This window comes from Diorhabda carinulata, chromosome 1, assembly GCF_026250575.1.
Source record: "Diorhabda carinulata isolate Delta chromosome 1, icDioCari1.1, whole genome shotgun sequence".
Lineage (NCBI taxonomy): Eukaryota > Metazoa > Arthropoda > Insecta > Coleoptera > Chrysomelidae > Diorhabda > Diorhabda carinulata.
The window spans coordinates 39,186,828-39,211,308 of NC_079460.1; the positions used below are offsets into that span (position 1 = coordinate 39,186,828).

Here is a 24,481-nt window from a genome sequence, read left to right on the forward strand (position 1 = left end):
ATCGGTAATCAGAGCCAAACAGTACGAGGGTTGTTACTTAAGTTTTGAAACAGACAAATAAAAACAAATATATATAATTGGATATGGCTTCCATTTCGATTGAGGTACCTTCAAAATATGTGATTTAGGTGTAGAAAACGAAATTTATTTTTGATCTGTGGGAATAAGAAGAAATCACTGGGTGCCACCCAACAACCATATAGCGGATCACTCATCAGTTCAATGTTTTGACTGGTCAAAAACGTTTTTCTTTGAACTGATGTGTGAGAGCTCGCATTGTCGTGGTGGAGAATTATTCGTATTCTACGATTGGTTTCCCTGATTTCTTGAACCACTTCTGGTAAATAAATGCTGGTTTATCATTCAGAAGTTGCTCTAATGGAACGGGAAGGAATTTGTTGGGTTTGGCTCGTCTTAAAAGACACATACAGTCGATTGTTGTTTAGTTTGATTCTGGGTCAGATTGATCAGCTGATTGCGGACTCTGACTAAAAAAAGATTTTTATTAGTTTCAGAAAGTTGTGAAAATTTTAAATTTAAATTTCGTTTAAAAACTTTGATTTTGATTGCTTTAGTTTTGTGGGTTTTTCTATGATTATCAACATCGTAATTTATATAAATTACACTATATATGTAATACTACTATATGGACAATTTCTATACGTGGAAGCTGTTCCGACTAAGAAAGACAGAATGATAACGGTTTCTCTATCCACCGAGGCTCTAGCTCGGATTTGCGCATTCTCAAGCATGCGCAGTATATATAAAGTGTCTTGAACGAGAAAGAAAATGAATATTGTCGGTACCGTAACGTTGGGACGGTTTTTCCCATACCAACTGTCCATATAGGAGTTTTACATAAATGAAATTACCATATACAGAGGGTTTCTTTTGAAAAAAAAAACAAACAAAAGAGCCTATCGGCTAGGGTATAAATGATTTTATCAATGAACGTGATATGTATTTTGCTAGGTGTCAATCTTAGAATAAGGCCAATAAAACGAAGAAGCATTATTACCAAAAACATTCAGCAAGTTAGGTTAAGTTAAAGTAAAAGCGTTGCTATGGCGCTAAAGTTAAATGTAATAGCTGCAGCTTGCGAAAATATGGGAATTGGTAAAAACAATAATTTACCATGGAAATTAAAGTAAGTAAAATACAAACTAATTTTAAACAATTCTATATCAGAATTTTTCTACATCATTTTCATTGATGTTTTTGTATTTAAAGAACAGAAATGGAGTATTTCACTAAAATGACCACCACCACACGAGATCCATGTAAAAAGAATATTGTTATCATGGGACATAATACTTGGAATTCGATTCATAAGAAATATAAACCATTGAAAGGTCGAATCAATTTTATATTGTCTCGCTCGGATTTAAATCTAAGGGATTATGGTGATGTATATGTCTTTAAAAGTTTTCGTTCCTGTTTAGACACATTAGAAGGACCTGAATTTAAAAATATTTATGAAAGAATTTGGGTTATAGGTGGAAGTCAGGTTTATAAGGTAAACCATGAATAGTAGGATCTTCACAGATTTTGTCTAATTAAAATTAGTACATTGGGTCTTTTCTATTGATGCTTGTTGGTACTCTCACTAAGTTATTAACTTCAGATACTAAAAGACAACTAGTAAAAACAGTTTATCTCCAGTCTATGAAGCTATTTCATACGCTCTTAGTTCACATTAAAAATTGATCTTTTCCACTTTTCCACATTGATGATAATTTCACTTTTTTAAGAACAGAATTAGGTTCTTAGATAGCCTAAAAATGATTTTATTCTTTTTCCCTCAATTAAATGAACTTCTGTAGTTTGATTTGCTCATAATCTGGAAATTTTAACTCTGCTCTTTTGTAAATTGATATTAAAATCATTTTTTATCGAGATGTATTTAGATATAATGTATGTATAACAACCAATAAAATAACTTCCAATTTTTAACTACATAAACACTCAGATTGTTTGGTCTATTGAGCCATGTGATCCAGTGAAAGGCTTTAAGGACATTGTAATTGTGAGTTGGAGTAGTGTTTATCATCAATGATTTCATAAATCCCAACTGCTCACCTTAAACTAGTGTTTGAAGTTTTTTCATTTAATTAATCATTTCATTTTACATACCTGTGATGATAAATCTGTTGCACTCAATAATAAAATTTTGTTTACTTTTACAATTTATCGACGATATTACATATGTAGTTTCATGAGATTAAGGCCAACCAAACCAATTTAGTATAATAGCAGTTCATTAAAAGGAAGTTTGATTAAAAAAAATAAAATTAACAATTTTAGGAAGCTGTAGAATGTGAAAATTTTTATCGTCTTTATCTAACTAAAATTTTGAAAGAATTTGATTGTGATACATTTTTCCCTGAATTGCCAAGTGACATGGAAGAAGTGAAGTAAGTACTTAACAAAGAATGTTGGACTAAAATTGATTTTTATTTGATTTTAGAGATGACTCTGTTCCAGAAGGTGTGCAATCAGAAGGAGATATCAATTTTACATTCAATGTCTATCAGAATATGAAATTTAAGTAGTATTGGAAAAAGCTTTTTGTTACTAAGAAAATTTAATAAAAATAAATACTTTTTGAAATTGATTTCTTTTGTGTTAATAATAAACAAAACTTTCGAACTTGTTTTTTTTAACGCCAACAGCATACTAAACCTTAGGTTCCTTAAAAATATATTTACTAAAGGGAATATTATTGATCTTCCTGGAGTAATTACTGAAAATATTGGATGAAATTTTAGTATACCAAAGGTGGAAAAAAATAAATAATTAGACAAACTTTTAGTTATATTTCAAAACTATTGTATTAAACAACATGATATAACAATGAAGTATTGTTACCAAACTGAGGAATTACTGTAAATAAATACAAAAAACACTTGAAAATTGGTGCTTATTGACCCCATTCCAAATATCTAACTATAAAGGTCATCTTCAGGATCATCTTGGAAATTAGCCTGATCACCTCCCGTAGCTCCAGGAGCGGCGGGTCCACCGCTTGCCGCCGATGGAAAACGGAAATTCGTACCGAATCCTCGAGATTGTTGCAAGGTCTGCGCGAACATTTCATATTTTCTTATGTCGTTGTCAGAGACCGAACGTCTAGCAAAACGCATTGCTTCTTCAAAATGGGCCCGTGTGATTTCTGGAACTGGATCGTCATCATCCAGCTATAACAAACAGTAAATATACGAGCTCATGAATGTTCAGATGCTTATACAATTACCGATTATACTTACGTCCATTGCAACGTTGGGATTTGAAGCTCTTTCCCTTTCTCGCTTAATTTCTGTTTCAATACTTTGCCGAATTGCAAGTTTGCAAGCTCTCTGGCAGATTTCTGTTAAATCAGCACCAGAAAAACCATGAGTAACTTTGGCGATATAAGTGAGATCAACATCTTTGGCTACTGGTGATTTCCTTAAATTCGCTTTGAAAATTGCCTCTCGAGACTTTTCATCGGGGAGAGGAATATAAATCAACTGATCCAAACGACCTGGACGTAATATAGCTGGATCAATGATATCTGTAAAAAAATATATGACAATAGAAAAAACTTAATGCATAAGACATATGACAAGTCTAATTTTAAAAACCCTGATATTGGATTTGATAAGTTCACAATGGGTTGAAAATATTTATGTCAACAAATACCCTAAGATTGATTGCAGATGTAGCTTCAATTTTAGAAAAATGGTATCGGACAATATTTTGCAGAACATACTGACTGGTTCACTGTATTTCTTTCATTCTTACTTATTAATATGGAACTGATCAGTATAAAAAAATAATAAAGATGTATGTTAAGTATATGAATGAGAATTATTAAAAGATAGAATGTTGAATTAAATAGACAATAAAAAATTGTTGCCATTTTAGAATGTCTGGTAAATAATCTACACATTCTAAAAAATAAATTCCAAAATAAACTTGCCAAGATAATTAACAAAATATAAAATTACGAACAATATCTTAGTAAAGACTCAAATAAAATAATGCACCTCTATTAAATGAACAATATCAATCTTTATATATCAAAATTTCCTCAAACTTGACAAAAGTGAAAGAATTGTAGGAATAATTCAATCATGTGATTTCCAAATAATTATTTTTTTAATAATTTTTCATTAATCCAGAAGGGGTTCATTTTTGGAAGACTGATTCCATACCAGATTGCTCAGATTTTCATTTTCCACATGATCAATTTTTGATGGTGGACAGGTTATATTTACAATATGTCTAAAATTTAATTGTAACACATGTTTTTCAAAAATATTTATTTCCGTTTTGTATTTACATTATTATTTCACAAAATTTCATTTGATATTGCCCTTGGGAATTATTCCCTTAGCTGTTTGTACTTTAAAATAATGCTGGTTAGTTTCAAAATATTCTGAGCAGTTGTATTACTTTGGTCAGCTCTTAGGAGTCGGTATAGACGAACAATCTTACCTGACCATCAAGGACAATGGTTACACCATCTATTATAGGTTTGGGGAAATACCAATTCACGGCCTAAAGAAGAAGGATGAAAACAAAACCACTCTCAGCACTACTAGTGAAGGCATTGAAGACGATAAGATGTGGTGAGCACAGCTCACCTTCACATCGAAAGTCTGGGCTAAAGAGAATTAATCTCGGGGCCCCAATGGAAATAGAATGCACAAGCAAAAGATACTGCCGTAGGAGAACACACCCTTAGTGAATCGAACGAATGAATTTAAGGTTGAATGGAGGGCATCAAAATAGCTCAAGTGAATGCTCACCACACAAAAGGGGCATAAGCAGTCATTGCCCGATCGTTCACTAAAGAAAACCTTAGCGTAGTTCTAATCCAGGAATTCTGGGTCTACAGGGAACATGTCTAAGGACCTGTAAAAACACCAAGGTAATATATGAAACATCGGTAGTATAACGAGATGATGTATCATGGTAAGAAACTACATCAATCACCTTTGTCTTTCAGAATTTTTGAACAGAGACCTCATACCAATTTTGAGCATACCTTGAGTACGAGAAAAAAAACTTCAAGAAATAGTCATAGTCCCCTGCTATTTCAATAAGAACGGACCTACACCTCCACCAGAACTGCAAAGACTAGTGGAGTACTGCCAGAAAAAGAAGCAGGAGAAAAAGGACACCTTCAAACCAATCAGCCTCACCTCGTTTCTACTTAAAATTATGCAAAGCTGTCGATAACTACATTAGATCAGAGATTCTGATGTGAAAACCTCTCCATCAAGATCAATTCACATACCAAACGGGCAAATCTATGGATACTGCACTGGTACAATTGACAAAGGAAATGTACTCGAGAGGAGTAGTTAGGACAACCTCCAGATGGATGGCACAGCTACAATCTACTAGTACAGCAGAAATAAAAGTAGGGCAAGACACCATTTCAATTACTGCTAATAGGGGATGTCCACAAGAGGGAGTCGCATCCCCAGTATGTGGAGCTAAGTAGTAGACGAAATCTTATGTGAGCTGACTGAACTTCACATATACAAAAGGATCTGTAGACTAATACTTTAGTAATGCATTATAATATACCAATCAGCAATAAAACCCTGTTTGGAAATCTCTAGACAGCAGAGATAAAAACCATAGGACACACAACAAAAGTGAGATATCAATAAGCCCAAGCGTAATTCACAAAAGTACACCCACTCAAAGATAGGTTAATAACTTTGACCAATTGTATGTAGATATACACTAATGTTATTTTTATCAATATTGAGACTATTATATTGCATGATTCAAGTATCACACACTGAAGGACCTTGGCCAATGGTCATTTGTTTGTACCAATATAGAATGTTTATTATTTTATTTTTACCTGGTCGATTTGTAGCACCAATAATAAATACATTTTTCTTAGCTCCCATACCATCCATTTCTGTTAAAATTTGATTGATCACCCTATCTGCTGCACCACCCGCATCACCGACATTTCCTCCTCTCGATTTGGCAATGGAATCTAACTCATCAAAGAATAATACACAAGGAGCTGCTGATCTAGCCTGAAGTAATTGAAAAGTTAATGAATAGAAATGGTAAATCTATATAATTAACTACATACCTTATCAAATATATCTCTAACATTTGCCTCAGACTCGCCAAACCACATAGTTAATAACTCTGGACCTTTGATGGAAATAAAATTAGCCTGACATTCATTTGCAATTGCTTTTGCCAACAAGGTTTTACCACAACCTGGTGGTCCATAGAACAACACTCCTCTAGATGGTTGCATACCAAATTTAAGAAATTTATCTGGATGCTCTACTGGATACTGTACTAGTTCTTGCAATTCTTTTTTAACATTTGCCAATCCACCAATATCGTCCCATGTAACATTAGGTACTTCAACAACAGTTTCACGTAATGCACTAGGACTGCTCTTGGTCATGGCATAGCGGAAGTTTTCCATTGTAACAGCTAAAGAGTTTAGAACTTCTGCATCAATTTGGTCATCTTCCAGATCTATTAAATCCATTTTTTCTCTTATTTGTTGTAGAGCTGCTTCGGAACATAAAGAAGCTAAATCCGCTCCTAAACACAAATGGAAGTAAGAATTATGCTTAATGAAAAAGAGAAGCTAACATTAGTACTTACCTACATGACCATGAGTTTCTGCTGCTATTTGTTCCAAATCTACATCATCAGCTAATTTCATATTTTTTGTATGAATACGTAAAACTTCCAATCTACCAGTGGCATCAGGAATTCCAATATCAATTTCTCTGTCAAATCTGCCAAACCTACGCAAGGCCGGATCGATGGAATTTGGCCTATTTGTAGCTGCCATTACTATTACATGAGAACTTTTTTTCATTCCATCCATTAGTGTTAAAAGTTGAGATACTATCCTACGTTCCACCTATGAAAGTAAAATTACACATAAATTTGAATCACAGTTCAGAAATAAAAAAGAAAATTACTTCTCCATGTGTCTTCTCTCTTTTGGGTGCAATAGCATCCAATTCATCAATAAATATAATAGCAGGAGAATTTTTATCTGCTTCCTCAAAAGCCTTACGAAGATTACTTTCAGATTCTCCTGCAAGTTTGCTCATAATTTCAGGGCCATTAATTAAGAAGAAAAATGCGCCAGTTTCATTAGCTACTGCACGAGCTATAAGAGTTTTGCCAGTACCTGGGGGACCATACAACAGAATACCACGTGGTGGCTTAACACCAATTGCCTTGAAAAAATAAAATTTTTTGTTGAAAGATCAGTTTTTAAGACGAAACTATCATTAACAACTTATACCTTAAAAAGGCTGGGATGTCTCAGAGGCAATTCAACCATTTCTTTAATCTGTGCCAATTGTTTTCTGCAGCCCCCAATATCATCATAACCAACAGCATTAAGGGCTTCTTCTTCCTCTTCACGTTTAATAGGATCACCATCACAATGAATCACAGTATCAGGTGCAACTATGCAATAAGGTGCGGGATCAGTTTCTACTACTTTAAATTCAACAGCTCTCATGCCACCCCGTACAACAAAAACATCATCTTTGTGGATCGGTCTATATGCTTCAAGAAAGTATGGTTTAAGATATACCTCAAACAAATTTCTGAAAGAGGTAAGAAAAACAATGACCTAAATAGAGGAAACATCTATGAAAATAACTGTTTCAATATTTTTACTTTGCCTGTTTCTACAATGAATACAACCTTTTAATCTATTGCATACAATACAAAAATAAATATATAAAAATCTAACAGTAATTTATGTGTTATAGGAAGTGAAATGAAAAATATGATTTCTATGTTAGCTTATCATTTATGACATCCATGCTATAAAGTGTTGTAATTTCAAGAGTTAGTACAGAAGGAACAATATCAAGTGTATATAGATTATAACTTACCCTGTAAGTCCTTCAACAGTATCATCTATAGGAAGCACATGTATTCTTCTCCCATACTTGACATCTGGGCAAGGCTGTATGGAAACAACATCAGAAAGCCTAACTCTTAAATTATTTCTAACATTTCTATTCATGCGAATCTTTTCATCACTACACGAATCATCAGAAAGAACTATGCAGACCGTTTCTTTTCTTCGTTTGCCTTTAAGTAGAACTGTGTCTCCTCTAAAAAGTTGTAGTTCATCCATTTTTACTTGAGATAAAGCCACAACAGAATTGTCATCATTTACTGCTTCCTCTACAAGAAGTCTGTTTGGACGATCCTTTTTGCGAAGAATCGCAGTAGCTAAATCTTCTGGGCTATAAATTAATTGCAAAATTTTTTAAAACATTCTAGAACACTGAAAATATCTAGTGATTCATCATTTGAAAAATTAAAAATAACATTTTTCTTAATTATTAATTGGATTTATATATGAGAATTAGATTCTATAAAAAATATGTTAAAAATAAAATAAAAACTTCCACTTCCACCATGATGACAATGTACATTTCTGTTCAAAATCACAGTGAAGTATATGAAAATTGTATACTTACTTTTTAGTATCAGCCATCTTATTAAATGAAAATGTAATTAATATAAAAACTGTAGTAGAATTCGAGTAACTTCGGAAATTATATTCTTCGATGATTAGTTTACTTTTTCACTGGTAGCGCAACGAAGACGATCGTTAATCTGACACACAATGGCGTAGCATTTAGATGATATATTAGACAGTTGGCACGAAGCAATTGTTAAATTTTACCGATAAGTTAGGAACCTTTTAAATATTTTCTTGACATCTACTGAATGATGTAGTATATTTTTTAAACATTATAATGATAATTAATTGTTCTCTTGACTAAGAAAATTTTGAGGTACAGAAAATTATTTCGCGCTCACTGTAAATCCAATGTTATCTATGTTTCATATAACTATAATTACGTTAAACTAAACGACAAATCTGCCGAGCTTCGCTGCGATAAAAATAGAAGAATTGAGAAAAAGTAGAAGAATTAAGTCGTTTATAAATATTTTTTGCTTATGTCTTAAGTTATGCAAAAATACGAGAAGCTCGAGAAAATAGGCGAAGGCACATATGGAACTGTATTCAAAGCCAAAAATAGAGAAACTCTTGAAATAGTCGCTTTGAAAAGGGTTCGACTTGATGACGATGATGAGGGAGTCCCATCCTCCGCCCTTCGTGAAATTTGTTTGTTGAAAGAACTTAAGCACAAAAACATTGTAAGACTTTACGATGTGTTACACAGTGATAAAAAACTCACCCTAGTTTTTGAACATTGTGACCAAGATTTAAAAAAGTACTTTGATAGTTTAAATGGTGATATTGATCTAGATGTAGTGAAATCTTTCATGTACCAATTATTACGAGGCTTAGCTTTTTGTCATAGCCATAATGTACTTCATAGAGATTTGAAGCCCCAAAATTTACTAATCAATAAAAACGGTGAGCTTAAGCTTGCTGATTTTGGTCTAGCAAGAGCATTTGGTATTCCAGTAAAATGTTATTCGGCAGAAGTTGTCACTTTGTGGTATCGTCCCCCAGATGTACTTTATGGGGCTAAACTTTATACCACATCTATTGATATGTGGTCTGCTGGATGTATATTTGCTGAATTGGCCAATGCAGGTGTGTTCTGTATGATTTGTTGTATACCAGAAATCATGATTTTATTATAGGGAGACCACTATTTCCTGGATCAGATGTGGATGATCAACTAAGAAGAATATTCAAATTATTAGGTACTCCAACAGAAGACACGTGGAATGGAATGTCTCAGTTACCTGATTACAAGCCATTTCCAATTTATCAGCCTAATATGAGTATATCTCAGGTAAATAAAATTACTATTTGAAAAAAAAATTATGTCAAAATTATATTCATTTTTCAGGTAGTACCTAAATTAGGAAATAGGGGTAGAGATCTTCTTCAAAAGCTGCTAGTATGCAATCCAATGGGTAGGATGTCTGCAGATGATGCAATGGCTCATCAATATTTCATTGACCTAAACCCATCTGTAAAGAATTAGTTGTTTCTTAACAAAATTATTACATATTATGTGTGAGATATTATGTTTTGATATAAACAAAATATGATTTTGTAGTTTTCTATTTAATTTTTAAAGTAAAAGTAATATATACATTATTTAATACATATTTACACAAAACTGCTTTGGTCATTGTACATGGTATTATGCTGATTTATTTTACAATTGTGCAACTTTCAGAGATAAACAATTTTATTTTACTTAATTTACAGTAGAGAAACTGGAATATACCAAGATTTAGCATAATAAACAAAAAAAAACATGATGATCTGAAACTTGAGTAATTTACAAAATAATAGGTGAAGAGAAAAAATTTGTTATGATTTAGAAATGAAGTCATACAGAATAGTTTGCATTTTAAGGAAAATTCTAGAGGAAACAGATTGGTAAAAAGAAATATCACATTAACCATTGGGTTTGTTAATATTAATAGACAGAAAATCAACCTCTCATACCTGCACAACCTGTTTAGATAGAAGTTTTAGTTGAACATCTTTGTTGAATGAAGGATTTAGTCAGCTGTTCATTTGGAATACCGAACTTCCCCTCTTTGACCATATATATTTAAAGATTATTATTGCCAATAATTTACTTGTTGCATCATACTTACTGATTTTGGTTGAGCTTTGATTAGGATTTGTGTAGAAAAAATGTCAAACTTATTTATTATATATATATATTGTCATATCTACAATACGCAGTACATCAATAGAATGTTTTGGTAAAATATTTAAAGCTAGGAATAATATACAAGATACATAAATTTGGCCGTCAATATCTGGCACACATAGTTTTGCATTGCAATTACAATTTTCCTATATAGAAAAATGTATCTAGTTACTCTAAAAATTCTAATACAAAAGGACTGACTCGACTGTGTAGTTATAAATTATTCATTTTGCATTAACTAAATTATTTTCAAAATTAACAAAATTATTTGGATTGATTTCATTTTTATAAGCTTTAAAAATCTATTTTGTTACATTATTTCATAATAGTTGATATATGTGTTTCAAATAAACCTTCAAAAAATGTTACTGCTGTCATATTCTTAACAATCGCCAAAAATAAAACCTGCTTTAAAATGTTTTCAATTAGTTTGTCTTTTAGAGGTAACATACAATTAAATCTGAAATGCGCGAAATAATCATGTCATATTAATAAAAATCACTTTGTCCTAATTTTTGATATGTTTTGAGCATGATGTATACATGAGATAGAGACTACTCTGTTCTCTACTCCAATTACCAGATTTACACTTAACCATAAGTCTACCTTTCAACTATGCTTAGCCTCTTACACTGTTTTTTGAGATAATACAAACATAAAATCATAATAACATTTAAATCCATAGTAACAAAAAACAAAAAAAATCTATTCTATTTAGGCCAACTGGTCAAAAATATTTTGAGCCTGAAATTTTTGACAAGAAAGGAAAAAATCATTGAAAAATGGATTTAAAAACAAGGTATTCTTATAAGAATCCGTAAATACTTCTCTTGTAGTTTAGTTTCAAGGTTTATTTGTATTCTAGAAGCAATGTTTTGAAGTTCTTGAATAATGAGTAATAAATTAGCTAATGGGAGATGATTATGTGTCATTATTTGAGTAAGAGTAGGGTGTAAATCAAATAAGTAAACAAATTGTTAAATTATTAGGACAATAAAACAAATAAAATAGTTATTCGTATTGCAAACTCTTTTGTGTATTTAGTTAAAAGTCATTATTGGGTTACTTTTAAAGTAAATTATGTCATGTAATCATAGCGTAACAAACAAGTAGGTTACAAAATGAACCATGTATTCTGGGATACACCAAGCTGTACATTATGAACCCATTACCCCAAACAAACTTCGCATTACACTGGTTTCAAAGAGGAAATACCAAATTTTGAAAGACTTTTTGCTCTTTTTTATGCTTAATCAAAAATAGTATGTTTTTTACAGTTTTCAGATAGCAAAAGTGAACATGTAATCCGCCTTCTTAAATTGGTACTAGAATGTAGAAATATTTTTAAAAAATATATCTAATTCCATAAAATAGTTTGCTTCCTGTGGACTAGTTGGCTTCCAAATATGGCACAATTAAATTTCTTCAGTGCGAGGTGTCGTCTTTTATCTTAAGGTTAAAGACATATATGGTAAATCAACTTGCTTGTAATATTTCAATGGAGCGGAAGTTTCCTTGTTGTCTCTGAAAAATTTTGGCAATAATGAATGTGCAGCTCCACAATTGTATACCCAATATTTGTATGAGGATTATATTAATAGCGAAATCCTGCCCCTAAACTTTTTAGGTAGGAGAAAAGCTGTGATAATAAGAGTCCGCATCAACCATACAAAACTTACTCGCGGTTATTTGATGTCCTTCCTATCTGCCAAAGTTGTCAAGTTCCTGTGTCTGTTAAGCAAATCCTCACTGATTGCAGAGAATATCCTAGCGCATACCAGCAGTTTGATATGAAAACCAACCTCAAGGTGACACTTAACTGCCTGAGAGAAATGAAAAAAAACCTAGAGTTTCTCAAGTCATCAAGCTGTATGAGAAAATTAATTAATTTATGTATTGTAATAGATTTTGTAACAGTACTTTATGTAACATATGATTGTTTTCGTGTGCTAATTACTAGCACTGCCGAGGCACGTTAAACTGAAGTTTGGTTTTGATTGCTCCATCTCTCATTCTCTAAGTCTATTATACACTTTCAATATTATTACATTGATAAACTTTTTTCTTGTGATTTGTCTCATTTCACCCTTACAGTTCAATTTCAAAATTTTGTTTGAGGGATATCTTTTTTCTGAGTGTGGAATCAAAATATAGCCATTATAATTTACATTCACCGATTTAGGTTCTTTATTACTAGTTGTGAGGCGATCATTTTGCACATTAAAATCATCACATCTCATGATATTCCATTTTGTTATTTCAATGGGCAGTATTTTTTCTTGTGATAACATACATTAGAATGCTAATATACCAGAATATGTGGTTTACTTTTTGACCTACTTTTGTACGCCTCGTATAGAAACTGTAAAATTAAGTAACAATGGTTAATATATCATTTTTAAATGCTGAAATAAATTAAGATTTCCATTATCTAATAGAATGAAAATAGTGTAACGTAAACAAAATTTATTGAAAATTTTTACATCTAAATATAATATGCCCATTTTTATAAATTGTGCTCTATTATATAATTAAGTAGCATAAAGCAAAAATTAAATGCGAATGCTAATTAAAAGGGCATTATAAATATTTTCAATGAATTGTCCGTGGTACATACAAAAATTATTTAAACAAATATATTAATGTAACAGTGCCATTTTCAATGTTAGTATGTGTTCTGTCTGTCGAATATAGCAAATGCGCCAGTAACACCAAAATAAATATATATTTGATATTAAAAAAATATAAGAAACACATTGAATAAATTTTTTACTTAATTATGAATATAAATAAATCCTAAATCTGAATAATTTTATACTTGAAACTACACTTTTGGCGTGGATGTTTAAACATGAACATATTCTGAGACATCTTTAGTAAGAAGTGTTATTATATATTCCCCTAGTTATGGTGAGTAAAGGCTTATTTCGAATAAGTTCATAGACATTGGTGGATCTGTTGACATAATGAAATTGAATGAATAAGATGTAGTTCAATATATAAAACTTCATATGTTTCAGTTTTTTTATTCATAAACAAAAGATAAAAAATGTGAAAATCCACAATGGCAAACCAGGAGCACATTTATATAAAAAAGATACACACTTAGTGAAAATAAAAGATATAAAAAAAGCAAAACTCATCGGAAAAATAAATATTTTCCTAAGGATGGTGATGTTTAGTATGTCATATATTTCTATCTCGTTTTCCCATTAATTGAGCTCACATACTTTTTTAGTGTGTTTTATAATTTGTAAATTCTTAATCCACATCAACCATGAAAAATGTACTACCACGCATAGATAGTTTTTGGTACCTCAAATCCAGAACTGACTTTAGTTCGTTTCCATCACCCAACATTTCTGTACTGAAATATTTTACTCAAATAAGCTTTTTTAATTAGAACCTTATCCACTATCTAAGTTAGAATAACCTACAATTCTCACAAGGTTCCTGACAGGACACTTTCACTTGAAATAAACAAATATGAAAATAAAAAATTGCATGCGACTCTAGATTCAGTGGAAGAGGGTGGAACACTGGAATATATGATTATTTATCAATTAATTATATAATTAACCTCTCTAAAGCTGCTTCAAATACTATTTTAAGAGCTTTAACATACATAAACCGAACACTATCGAAGAGAGTTCACAATAGGTTACAGTGTCGATTGTTTCTATTTTATTAATACTTATTTTTGATATTTTATTAAGTTTCATTTTAAATTTAATAGTGTATTGCTGGTTAAAATGTCTAGAAAGTGTGAAATCGATCCTTAGTTATTGTTTCCGCTCTAGTAATGAGCTTGTAGGGTGCAGTTACCAAGATATTTTCATCATGAAGATCAAGAAAAATTACTGCTGGACCTCAAAACGACAGACACAAGATGTAATGCCAACTAAAACTACAGTTTAGAGGAGTTATTATATTAAAAAATGTTCCAATATGGCTGTTGTACCAAAAAATTCAGACCTGACTAACAAATTACAAGATAATCAATTTGTTTTATTTTTGTAACTATTATTTTCTTTGCATAACATAGTTTTTAAATGTGAATAACTGACTTTTATTAATTTAGGCACAATTTTAGACACATAATAGGAAAACAATAGAATTCTGAATTATACAAATCCGAATATCAAACGAGTTAGACCTTTTCAATGTTGATGCAAAAATTCATTTTTGTTGCGATTTTCTAAGATAATTCCAATGACGAATGATTATCAAACACATTTTAAACTGAATATTTCATTAGTTTCCTTCAAAATATAAAAAAATTCTCTTCAACTTTGAAGTTGTGACTTTACGGCCGCCGCTGCCTTCTGTTTTTCAATATATTTCTTTCTGGCTTGCTGAATCATGTGCTCCTTTCTTTTATGGAGGATCTTCTCGCGTTCTCTCGAAGATTTAGAAAAACGGCTGCCTAATGGAATGGAATCTTCCCTGAAAAAAATAAGTACAGCTGTATTTCGTACTAAATTTCAGTGTTATTGTTATGTAATATAAATTAAAGATAAATAAATCAGCAACATAATATTTTTTCAGCTAGTCTAGAACTAAATAATAACTGAACTATTTTAGTTAGTTGACATATATATACTATATATACTTAACAAGTTTTTAAGTGTCAGTCTATGCTTTCTTTCTATAAAGTTTACTACTACTACACTAACAGCCACAATTACACTGTTTGGTATTAGAGTTGGATATAAATCTATTGAAGACTATATATATATATAACTATATATATTGAAAGCCCAGACTATAGCAATAGTAGTGAATAGTGTACCGAGTATGAATTTCAAAAATGCATCCAGACTCAATTTTTATTTATTCAACCAATCAGTAAACTATGGTACAACTGAAAAAACTTCAGAAAAGTTTCAGAACAGTGATGATTAAAAGGAATTAGTATAAATGTCTGAATACTTACGGTTCAACAGTATCAGTATTAAAATCGTCCCAATTTCTGTTACTTGGTTCTGGATTGTCAAATTGTAATACTGATAATGGATTCCTGTTCACAGGTTGATCAATATCCAAATCTCTGAACATAGGCGGCGCAACTAATCTGCCATCAAGTACATTTTCAATTGTTAGTTCCACAGATCGAGTTACTCGTAGATCTTCGATTATAGTTGGAATAGGAATGTGGGGAAATAGTGTTTGAACTTGTCTGGCCATTGCATCTAATTGTGAATTAGAAGCCGCTATGTGGTTTTGACGGATGCCTTGTACATGACTTACTTCAACAGAGAAGCTGGGCAACCATGATACATATCTTGAACCTATTAAAAAATAAATTATAATAAAAAAAATTACATTCTAGTTGCATAATGTGTGTCTATTAAATAAAATATTTTTTGCTAGACTTTTCTCTAAGAAACCCGCATTAAAACGAAAGAAAACAATATTTGGATCTTTTATTATATGTTCTGAAAAACCCTACCAAAAAAATATTTCTAGCATTGTTCTTAATAATAAAAAATTGGCATTGGAGATAATAGCAAATACCATCCTCATGTAAACATCAATCAAAATAATTTTATGTAACATTATTTAATTATGCTTACCATCGAAGTGAAAAAAGTGATTGAACGGCCTTCTAGTATTCTCTTGAGGATCTGCTTGTATTTCAGGCGGTTGCAAACTGTTTGTGGATGGGCTCTGTATGTTCAAAGTCATTCTACATGTGGGACATGACGTATCTTGTTCCAGCCATGATAATAAGCAAGTACTGAAATTTTAAAAAAAAATTTGCTAAGATGATGTTACTACAATATCCAAAACACCACAGATATATATGATAAAAATAGATTATAGTAAACAAGCATAGTTATTTCAAAAAAAAACTTCACAACCATATCATGATGTCATCAAATAAATAGTGTTTTAATGGGTTTTTGTTTCCAACAAAAATATTTCAAATAGGTACAGGGAGTAATGGAAGAAATATGCAATATTCAGTAAATGGTAGTGGAAGTAGTTATCATATCAACTGGCTTATCCTCTGCAATCTTGGAAAATGATCTTTATATAAACCTTTAAATTGATTCACAAAAGTGAATACATAACATTTTGTCATATGGTGAGTGAGATTAACTACTTTTTAGAAATAGTTACAATTAACACTTACTTGTGAAAGAGGTGACTACAAGGCAATTTTCTTGCTGCTTCCATTTTTTCCCAACAGATTGCACAATTGTCTGAATTATCACTTAATTCTTTCTCAGTAGCCATTGGGTAATTCTGTTCCAAATGGTTTCGTACCCACAAATAGTTTCGATGCTTTTTGTATTTCCTCTGTATTTCATGGAAAAGATGTCTGAAAATTAAATTCGGTTATGGTTACTATTATACTATTATTTATGATGATGATTTATGATAAATTGAAATATAAAATACATTTCAATAGACTCAAATCAAAAAATATGAATCAAAAGTTTTTAGTAGATCCTTTAAAAAATAAATTAGATGTACACCTTAAACATGATAATTATAGTTGCATTGAGAGTTGAATTTTTGGTTTTCTTAGATAAGGATATTGAAGAGTCAATTAGTTTACAACTTGTATTATAGAGTTTAGTACAATAATTCAATATAAATTAGGATTCAATAGAAGGTGTAAATGAAACAATATTAATAAATAAATGACTCACCTGAGTTGCATACAAATGACGAGACTAGCCATGGACAAAAAAATATTACTCCACAAAAGCATGTGTAGATGGTGGATTAAGTCTATGATGAGGGCAGCGAGATCAAAACATAGTTCGAAATAATAGGAAACTGGACCTCGTTTATCTGATGTTTTGTTATCTTCAGATGTTGTAGGAGTGTTATTTTCGTTTCGAGTGTCGTACAAGTGAAAAGCATATCGAATAATTACATGGAGGGTACGAATGGCCAATAAGAAAACCTGAAAATGTAATTAATAATATTCAGAGTTATCTTAATTTAAAAAGAAATGGAAAATATCTACTGTACCTCGTAGAACATGAAGAAAAATGTATTGAGTCCACCAAAAAACCCGACGAAAATAGAAACTACAAACATAAATCCTGAAGCTGCAAAAATGGCAGCTAGCAGAGCCATTAGTTTGACATGACTCCAAAAAGGCGTTCTAGGTGAAAATGACAACTGTAACAAATTTATTCAATAAAACGAAGTATTCATATAACTTTAAATAAAAAAACGATTGATATTATATTAATAGATGAAAAACGCAATAACAGATGGTTCTTCGGAAGTGGCAATGGTTTTTTGAGTGCATACAATAGTTAAGCATAAAAAGGAGAAAAAAATAAAACATTGTGTAAAAGAAATTAAGATAATGAATAGAAACTAGTACAACAGAGTATTTATTATAACAGAGGAAGAAAACAAAATAGACTTTAAAAGTAATCAAAGAAAATCACAGTGGTTAAAAAAATAATGCAAAGAAAAAGATACAAAATGAGAAGGTAGTTACAGCCAACTTGATTAGAACCAGAAAAGCAGAAGACTGCAAACTATACAAGAAGAAATAAGTACAAGCAAAAAAACTATTAATAAACAAGAGGAGCTGATGGATCCAGATGTTTGAGGAAATTAAAAATAAGACAGCACCCCAGTATAAATATCTGGAGCAAAAAAAATTAGTATATCGATTATGATAGATGGTGGAAGAGGAGACGTTACACGAAACTCTATCAAGATTAAGATACATATCATCAAAGAGAATAAAAAGGAAGTTGAGAAACACAATTTGATTAAGAAAGATAACACGAGTAAGAAGTTAGTGGTGTAATGAGGTACATAATTATTAAAGCAAGGAGTATTAGAACTTCATAAGAGATTGTTTATATTTAAAGTAAATTTTCATATCCTTCTAAATAGGTATAATATATAACCATAAAATGTAGAAATTTTTTTGTGGATTAAATTCTAATGATAGTATTTATAAAGTGGAATATATATAAGGTATTCTTGGAATATTTATAAATCTGATATTATATTCAGACAGTATTCAGTCATTTTTCAATCTTACAATTTTGCAAACAAAAATGTTAATGTTATGACTCTCAACATAATGGGAAAAGTAAAAAGATAAGAATACATTCTACATTTTGAAATACAGAAAATCAGAATTGTTTTGATTACTTTAAAAAATGAATATGTAAGATTAATGATTATATGCAATTATTCAAAGAAAATTACTATTGAATGGCACTGATCTTACTATTTTCAAATTTCACCTTGAATCATTCGTAATAAACCATGAGTGTGCTATAGCTTATTAAAATCGGAGATTTCAAGGTTAATGATACCAAACATTATAATATTGCAAATAGGAAGCAAAAATATATTAATTTATCCATGAAGAATATTGATTTCTGTGCAACTGTTGGGCTATAAAAATTAACACCCGTTGAAAAATAATAGTTTGGATCCATCAAGGTTGAAAAATTTTAAAGCTGAAATAAATTGTATTTAAAACAAAAAACTTACGTATTCGAATCTGTCTTTGCTCAACTGTGATAAGAGATGTAAAAATCCCAACAAGGAAAACCACGAACACCATAATAATACTTCATCTATGTACTGGACGTTGATTATTCCAAAAATGAAGATAAATTTGTAAAAAACGAAATTCCAAAACTTGTCTCTCAGTTGTTGTTGTTCAGAAACTCTTAATTCACCAAAAACCAATTTTTGGACTGCTCTTCCAAGCAAAATGAACAAACAAAATGCCATGTTTATCATAGTCTGAAAATAAAAAGATAAAACAGGATGTTAAAAATAACAATCAAACAATAAACTTAGAAATAGTACAGATAATCTTTTACCTTCAAAATAAAAATTAATGTGTGGCTAATAGAGAAATCTCAACAGATACATGTAAGCTACAAATTGTTAACTAAACACATATGATTCAAGTGAATTGCTTTCAGAAATAAATAATCATGAAGCTCAAGAAACTCAAATAATTATTTTCAAATACTTTCATTTTCATATATCGGCAGTTGTTTCTAAACGGGATAAATAAATTACAGTTATGTATAATTAATGAAAACACGTCGATTGTCATTTACACTAATATTTATATAACGGGGAACTAATATACCATTCAAATTATAAGATAACAAACTTACTTTTAGTAAGATCTTTAATATCATTTTGATTTTTTCATTGCACATATTAGAGGGATTTTCGTTTTTTAATTTTCATACTGGTACAGTTTAACCACTTCATTTATAAATATGAAAGCTATCGGTAATTTCTAATTTAATTTTGGTAATCATATATTCTTATTTTGTTAGATCGTAAAGATAAGCTTACAGGAACTAATAACGTCACTTTTTTTCTATAAAGGGAAATGGTCAAATAATCAGGATAAGGAACCGTTAAACCATTTTAAATAGAAACTATATTTTATATTGTTTTTAGTTGTTATTGAGGAAATAAATTTCGTATTTAAATGATGTTTGTTTTTAATCACCAAAAATGATCTGGCATAATTATTTTTACGCATATTTAAATGAAAGGTAATCAGCAACATTAGCATCATTAGTAAGATACTGACAGATGCAGTGTTCGATGACCTATCTTGTTCAATATCTTTTAGCGCCTGCATCAACAATAACATTACATGTTTTTTCTAATAAACTGAAAGTTGTTAATTAATATTTATTCATGCAAAAATGTTGATTAAATATTTTAGGAAAATGACAAATTACCTTGAATCCTACTATACCTCAATTCTTAATAATATCTCCTTTAATTTATTTAAAAAACATCAACTGATGGCCTTGCCATACATATGTATATGTAGTTAGAAATGGATCTTGAAGGTTACAAGAGTTGCAGAAAACAAGGTAATCCAATGTTTTAACTGCAAAAAATATTTATCTGATGATAGGTCGCCCTCTGCTTGATTACTGATAACCTCTATATTTTATAGAAAAGCCTTGGTACTAACAATATAAACATGTTTCAAATAAGACAGAAGGATTACAAGAGAAAAAATTGGCACAATATTTTAAATTTAAATTGATTGTAATCAAGGTTTATATTCTTGCGAGTTTATTTATCATTATTATTATAACAACCCAATTTTTCCATTATTTATACACATATAATTTCGTTTTTCAAATATACTGTGATTTATTGATGAAATATTGTTCGTAAAATTTATTTCAATATGGAGCAGACCTTGGTCAATAGGGGGTCCTAATAGGGCCATTAAAAAAATATTCGGTTGTTTGACAGACAGTGTGAATAAAAAATTAGTTTTTACATGAAGTATTAGTTTAAGCATCAGCATAAACTTTTGGTTTCACTTATAAATAATGGCATTTGCTAAAAAAAATATGAATAAGCTTTGTATTAATCTTATAAGATTGTGCTTTGAAATATCAGTTTAAAAACTGTCAACAGGCGATTTATGTAATCATATATGTACAACATAGTTAATTTGACGTACAAACTTTCGCTTTTTGAAATCCTATACAGTGAATTGCAATTGCCAGAAATTGAAGAAGCTACAGAATATGTAATGGCATTTATGCCAGAGATATACCAGGTACTATTTGGATAAAGTATGAGACTTCTCTATGATTTTAGTCAACATTTACTGACTGTTATTTCACCTTATTAAACTGCAATTTGAACGCCAGGATTTTTTAAGCCAAAAAATATTTCATTTTTTATAAGGCTCCTCCTTTGATACCTCCATTATTTTCAGTCATTTTTCTAAATACTCAACATTAATTCTATTAAATCTGTACGGCTTGTGGTATTTGTTATTCATTATGAGGAATATATCTTATCTTATCTTCTAATATTCATGAAAGTGAAAATTTTACTGTATATTATTTCACTGGTTTTAAAATCATATATTTCAATATATTTTCAATTTGAAACACTATATTAAAGTAAAACTTAAATCAGTCAATTTAAATATTTGTATTAGAAAAAATCATTCATTCTGCGAACTAAGCATGATTAGTGAATTGCAATTGAAAAATTTAGTTTCAAAGTACATTACATTTTTGAATATTTTACCAGAATAATTTCATACAGGTTGGTAGTTATATTCTATTTTGGCATTAAAACAATAATCAATCTCATATTTTAACATTTTTAATGCCAAATCTCAAAAAAACTGTTTTAGTGCCAAAATTTTATTTACATTTTGTTGTAGTGATGGCAGATAGAGTTATGTAAAAAATTTTACATTATTGAGTTGTAGATTCTGGTCCGGGCGTTTATATTTTTATTAATGGAGAACTTCCTGTTATAACGAAGTAGACTCCATCTTGTATACTAAAAAATCTTTGCATTCTACCCTGTATATATATATATATATATATATATATATATATATATATATATATATATATATATATATATATATATATAGTTTTTACTATCATCATTACTATCACTTTCAGTTTTTTATATCATTTGTCTTGGAATTTCCACCAATTACAATAATATCCACCAGTGGTTCCCAAACTGTGCGCCTGCGATCTAGTGCCAGGGCGCAGCCATTGCCTACCAAAAAGGCCTACTAAAAATTTTGCAACTGTATTTTTATCGTTGTAATAATTTGCATTTGTGGAAAGTGCGTCGCGGGGCATCGATGTGCTCGCGTCCTTCACTCGGTGCTGGCACAGCGTGGAAAGTACTAATCAGTTTTGCCAATGTAGTTTGGCAATTTTAGCCATTTATCAAAAAAAATTACCCACCATGGCAAACTTATTACTTCATTTCCGATACTCCGCCATTGGAGGTTAGTATTGAAAATTTCAAGTGGAGAAATGCGTCTACAGCAATCAAATCCAAATTTATACTTACACTATGTTTTCTAATTTATATTTATATTTACGATTTTATTACAATTATGATTAAAATTTATATTTATATTGTAAATATAGATTTACAAAGAGATTGGTTTTTCTCAAAACTAAATATTACCCACTTTTACCCACCCTTATTGATTACCCACCGTTTTACCCGCAGCCACTCAAATTACCCACAAAGTGTGTAATGCAATGCAAAATAGGTAAATTGTTCTAGGTGCGTCGTCAAGCCATGTTTATACTGAAAGGGAGCGGAGAGTTAAAAAAGTTTGGAAACCTCTGATATATACTGATATCCTTTTTTTTATTTATCCATATTATGCTACTTTTTGATTTTATATTCTAAATTCATTATAATATTCCAAGAGATTGATTCCAATATTTTTAATTTTTAAAAAATATATTTTTTTGTACACTATATACAAAGAATAGAAATTATAAAATAAAGAACACATTTTTAGAATTGGTGAAAAATCCATTCATGTAAATTCAAATTTGGGAAAACAATTTGGGTTATATTTTTTTTCATTATATGCATTTACCTTAACAAGCACCTACATTTTCATACACTTATGATATAATTTATATGCAACCACAATAAATCCAAGAATGCTCTCAGAAAAACAAACAGTAACTGACAAGTCATATTTCCATCAATAAATAACAACAAAAAGTTCTTACCTTATGTTTATCAAATTTTATTAATATTATCTACTTACCAAGATATAAACAGAAGATTAAATTCTACAAGTATGTATAAATTCAACACAAATATTTAAATGTGTATATATATTTTAAATGCCAATAGTACGGAGTGTAACTTAACCTAATTTAAATGATACCTGTTTGAGAGTAAAAATTGAAATGTTGAATTGAGATGCAACACTTTCTAAAAACTTCTGTCTGAGAGAGGCAATCAGAAAGCCATTACCTCTTACCTACTTATGTAGATAATTAAAGTATGCAAGATTTGCATATTAAAAGCATCAAAGTTAATGAATTTGTTTTTAAAGTTTTTATTAACTGAGCTTTTTAGTTAAACAGTAACATATTTTGAAAATATATGAAACAAACTATATTAATAAGATAAAAAAAATATTCAAATACATACCCAAACACAGAAAGGCTCTCGGATCATAACGGTAAAAACATCAGAAATAAACTGTCCCCTGCTCTTTAAATTATCATCTGTATTATTTTGTACATCGGGATGTTTTGAGGATTCCTTTTTAACCATTTCATCCGAGTAATTCCAATTCGGTTGTTTAATGATCTGGGCCGCATAGTAGACGCAGGCAGACAAAGCCACAACACTTACAAATGAATATATTCTTAAATTAGGATTAGGCAGTCTTTCTAGCGGAACCACTGGCATGATTACTGAAATTATCAACAAAATTTAAAGATTACTCATGAGATTTGCTTGCATTTTATTTCTTCATTAACAGAAAAATATTTTGACATCCTGGGAATTCTGAATCCTTGATAAGTACTGTAAAAACTAACTTTTAAAACAATCAATATTTACTGCATTCTTTAGAAAAATCTTCGGCAATAGTCAATAGGTTTTTAATAACTTCAGTATCTGTGTTAATACGGCAGCACGATAAATATCCGTCAAACGCAACTGACAACTGGAGTAATATAAGTGTGTCACTGTCAAATATTCTTACGTGCTCCAATTTCACATACACCCATTCACCTATTATATTGATAGAACCATAGATAAACTCAAAGCATATCTAAGGTTAATAATCGAATTGAGCATACCTATGTAAATCAAAAATATAAAAATCACATTATGAAGATTAAATCTAAAGCTATTAAAGCTATAGATAAATTGGTGATACATTTTAGATAATTCATTAAAACGAATCTGCGAGATTTTGTGTAGAATATAGAAGCAGACCTAAAATTTCAAATAAATAAATATTTTGAAGCCTTTTG

At 30.3% G+C, this 24,481-nt stretch overlaps 4 protein-coding genes across 5 annotated transcripts; 2 read left to right on the top strand and 2 right to left on the bottom strand.

Annotated features, from left to right (window-relative positions):
• The first annotated feature begins 1,013 nt into the window (after positions 1-1,013).
• LOC130904125 (dihydrofolate reductase) lies at positions 1,014-2,614 on the top strand. The gene is made up of 4 exons (XM_057816703.1): positions 1,014-1,147; positions 1,231-1,516; positions 2,305-2,414; positions 2,468-2,614. Exons 1-4 carry the CDS (start codon positions 1,065-1,067, stop codon positions 2,550-2,552), a joined length of 564 nt encoding a protein of 187 aa, XP_057672686.1. The 5' UTR covers positions 1,014-1,064; the 3' UTR covers positions 2,553-2,614.
• Positions 2,615-2,796: 182 nt separating this feature from the next.
• LOC130904130 (transitional endoplasmic reticulum ATPase TER94) lies at positions 2,797-8,853 on the bottom strand. The gene is made up of 9 exons (XM_057816718.1): positions 8,505-8,853; positions 7,908-8,267; positions 7,304-7,613; positions 6,972-7,235; positions 6,646-6,910; positions 6,110-6,582; positions 5,867-6,050; positions 3,267-3,553; positions 2,797-3,197 (listed from the first exon to the last, which is right to left on the bottom strand). The coding sequence occupies exons 1-9, from the start codon at positions 8,519-8,521 to the stop codon at positions 2,943-2,945; spliced, it is 2,415 nt and encodes an 804-aa protein (XP_057672701.1). The 5' UTR covers positions 8,522-8,853; the 3' UTR covers positions 2,797-2,942.
• LOC130904153 (cyclin-dependent-like kinase 5) lies at positions 8,850-11,107 on the top strand. The gene is made up of 3 exons (XM_057816746.1): positions 8,850-9,598; positions 9,649-9,803; positions 9,861-11,107. Exons 1-3 carry the CDS (start codon positions 9,004-9,006, stop codon positions 9,996-9,998), a joined length of 888 nt encoding a protein of 295 aa, XP_057672729.1. The 5' UTR covers positions 8,850-9,003; the 3' UTR covers positions 9,999-11,107.
• Positions 11,108-14,730: 3,623 nt separating this feature from the next.
• LOC130904136 (E3 ubiquitin-protein ligase AMFR-like) lies at positions 14,731-24,238 on the bottom strand. Of its 2 annotated transcripts, XM_057816726.1 has the most exons (9): positions 24,041-24,238; positions 23,646-23,914; positions 19,179-19,436; positions 17,676-17,828; positions 17,348-17,607; positions 16,825-17,013; positions 16,262-16,425; positions 15,622-15,976; positions 14,731-15,131 (listed from the first exon to the last, which is right to left on the bottom strand). In XM_057816726.1, exons 2-9 carry the CDS (start codon positions 23,907-23,909, stop codon positions 14,972-14,974), a joined length of 1,803 nt encoding a protein of 600 aa, XP_057672709.1. In that variant the 5' UTR covers positions 23,910-23,914; positions 24,041-24,238; the 3' UTR covers positions 14,731-14,971. The 2 variants fall into 2 exon arrangements, with proteins under 2 accessions (XP_057672709.1, XP_057672717.1); XM_057816734.1 differs by having other exon boundaries at positions 23,646-24,192.
• Between the last annotated feature and the right edge of the window lie 243 nt (positions 24,239-24,481).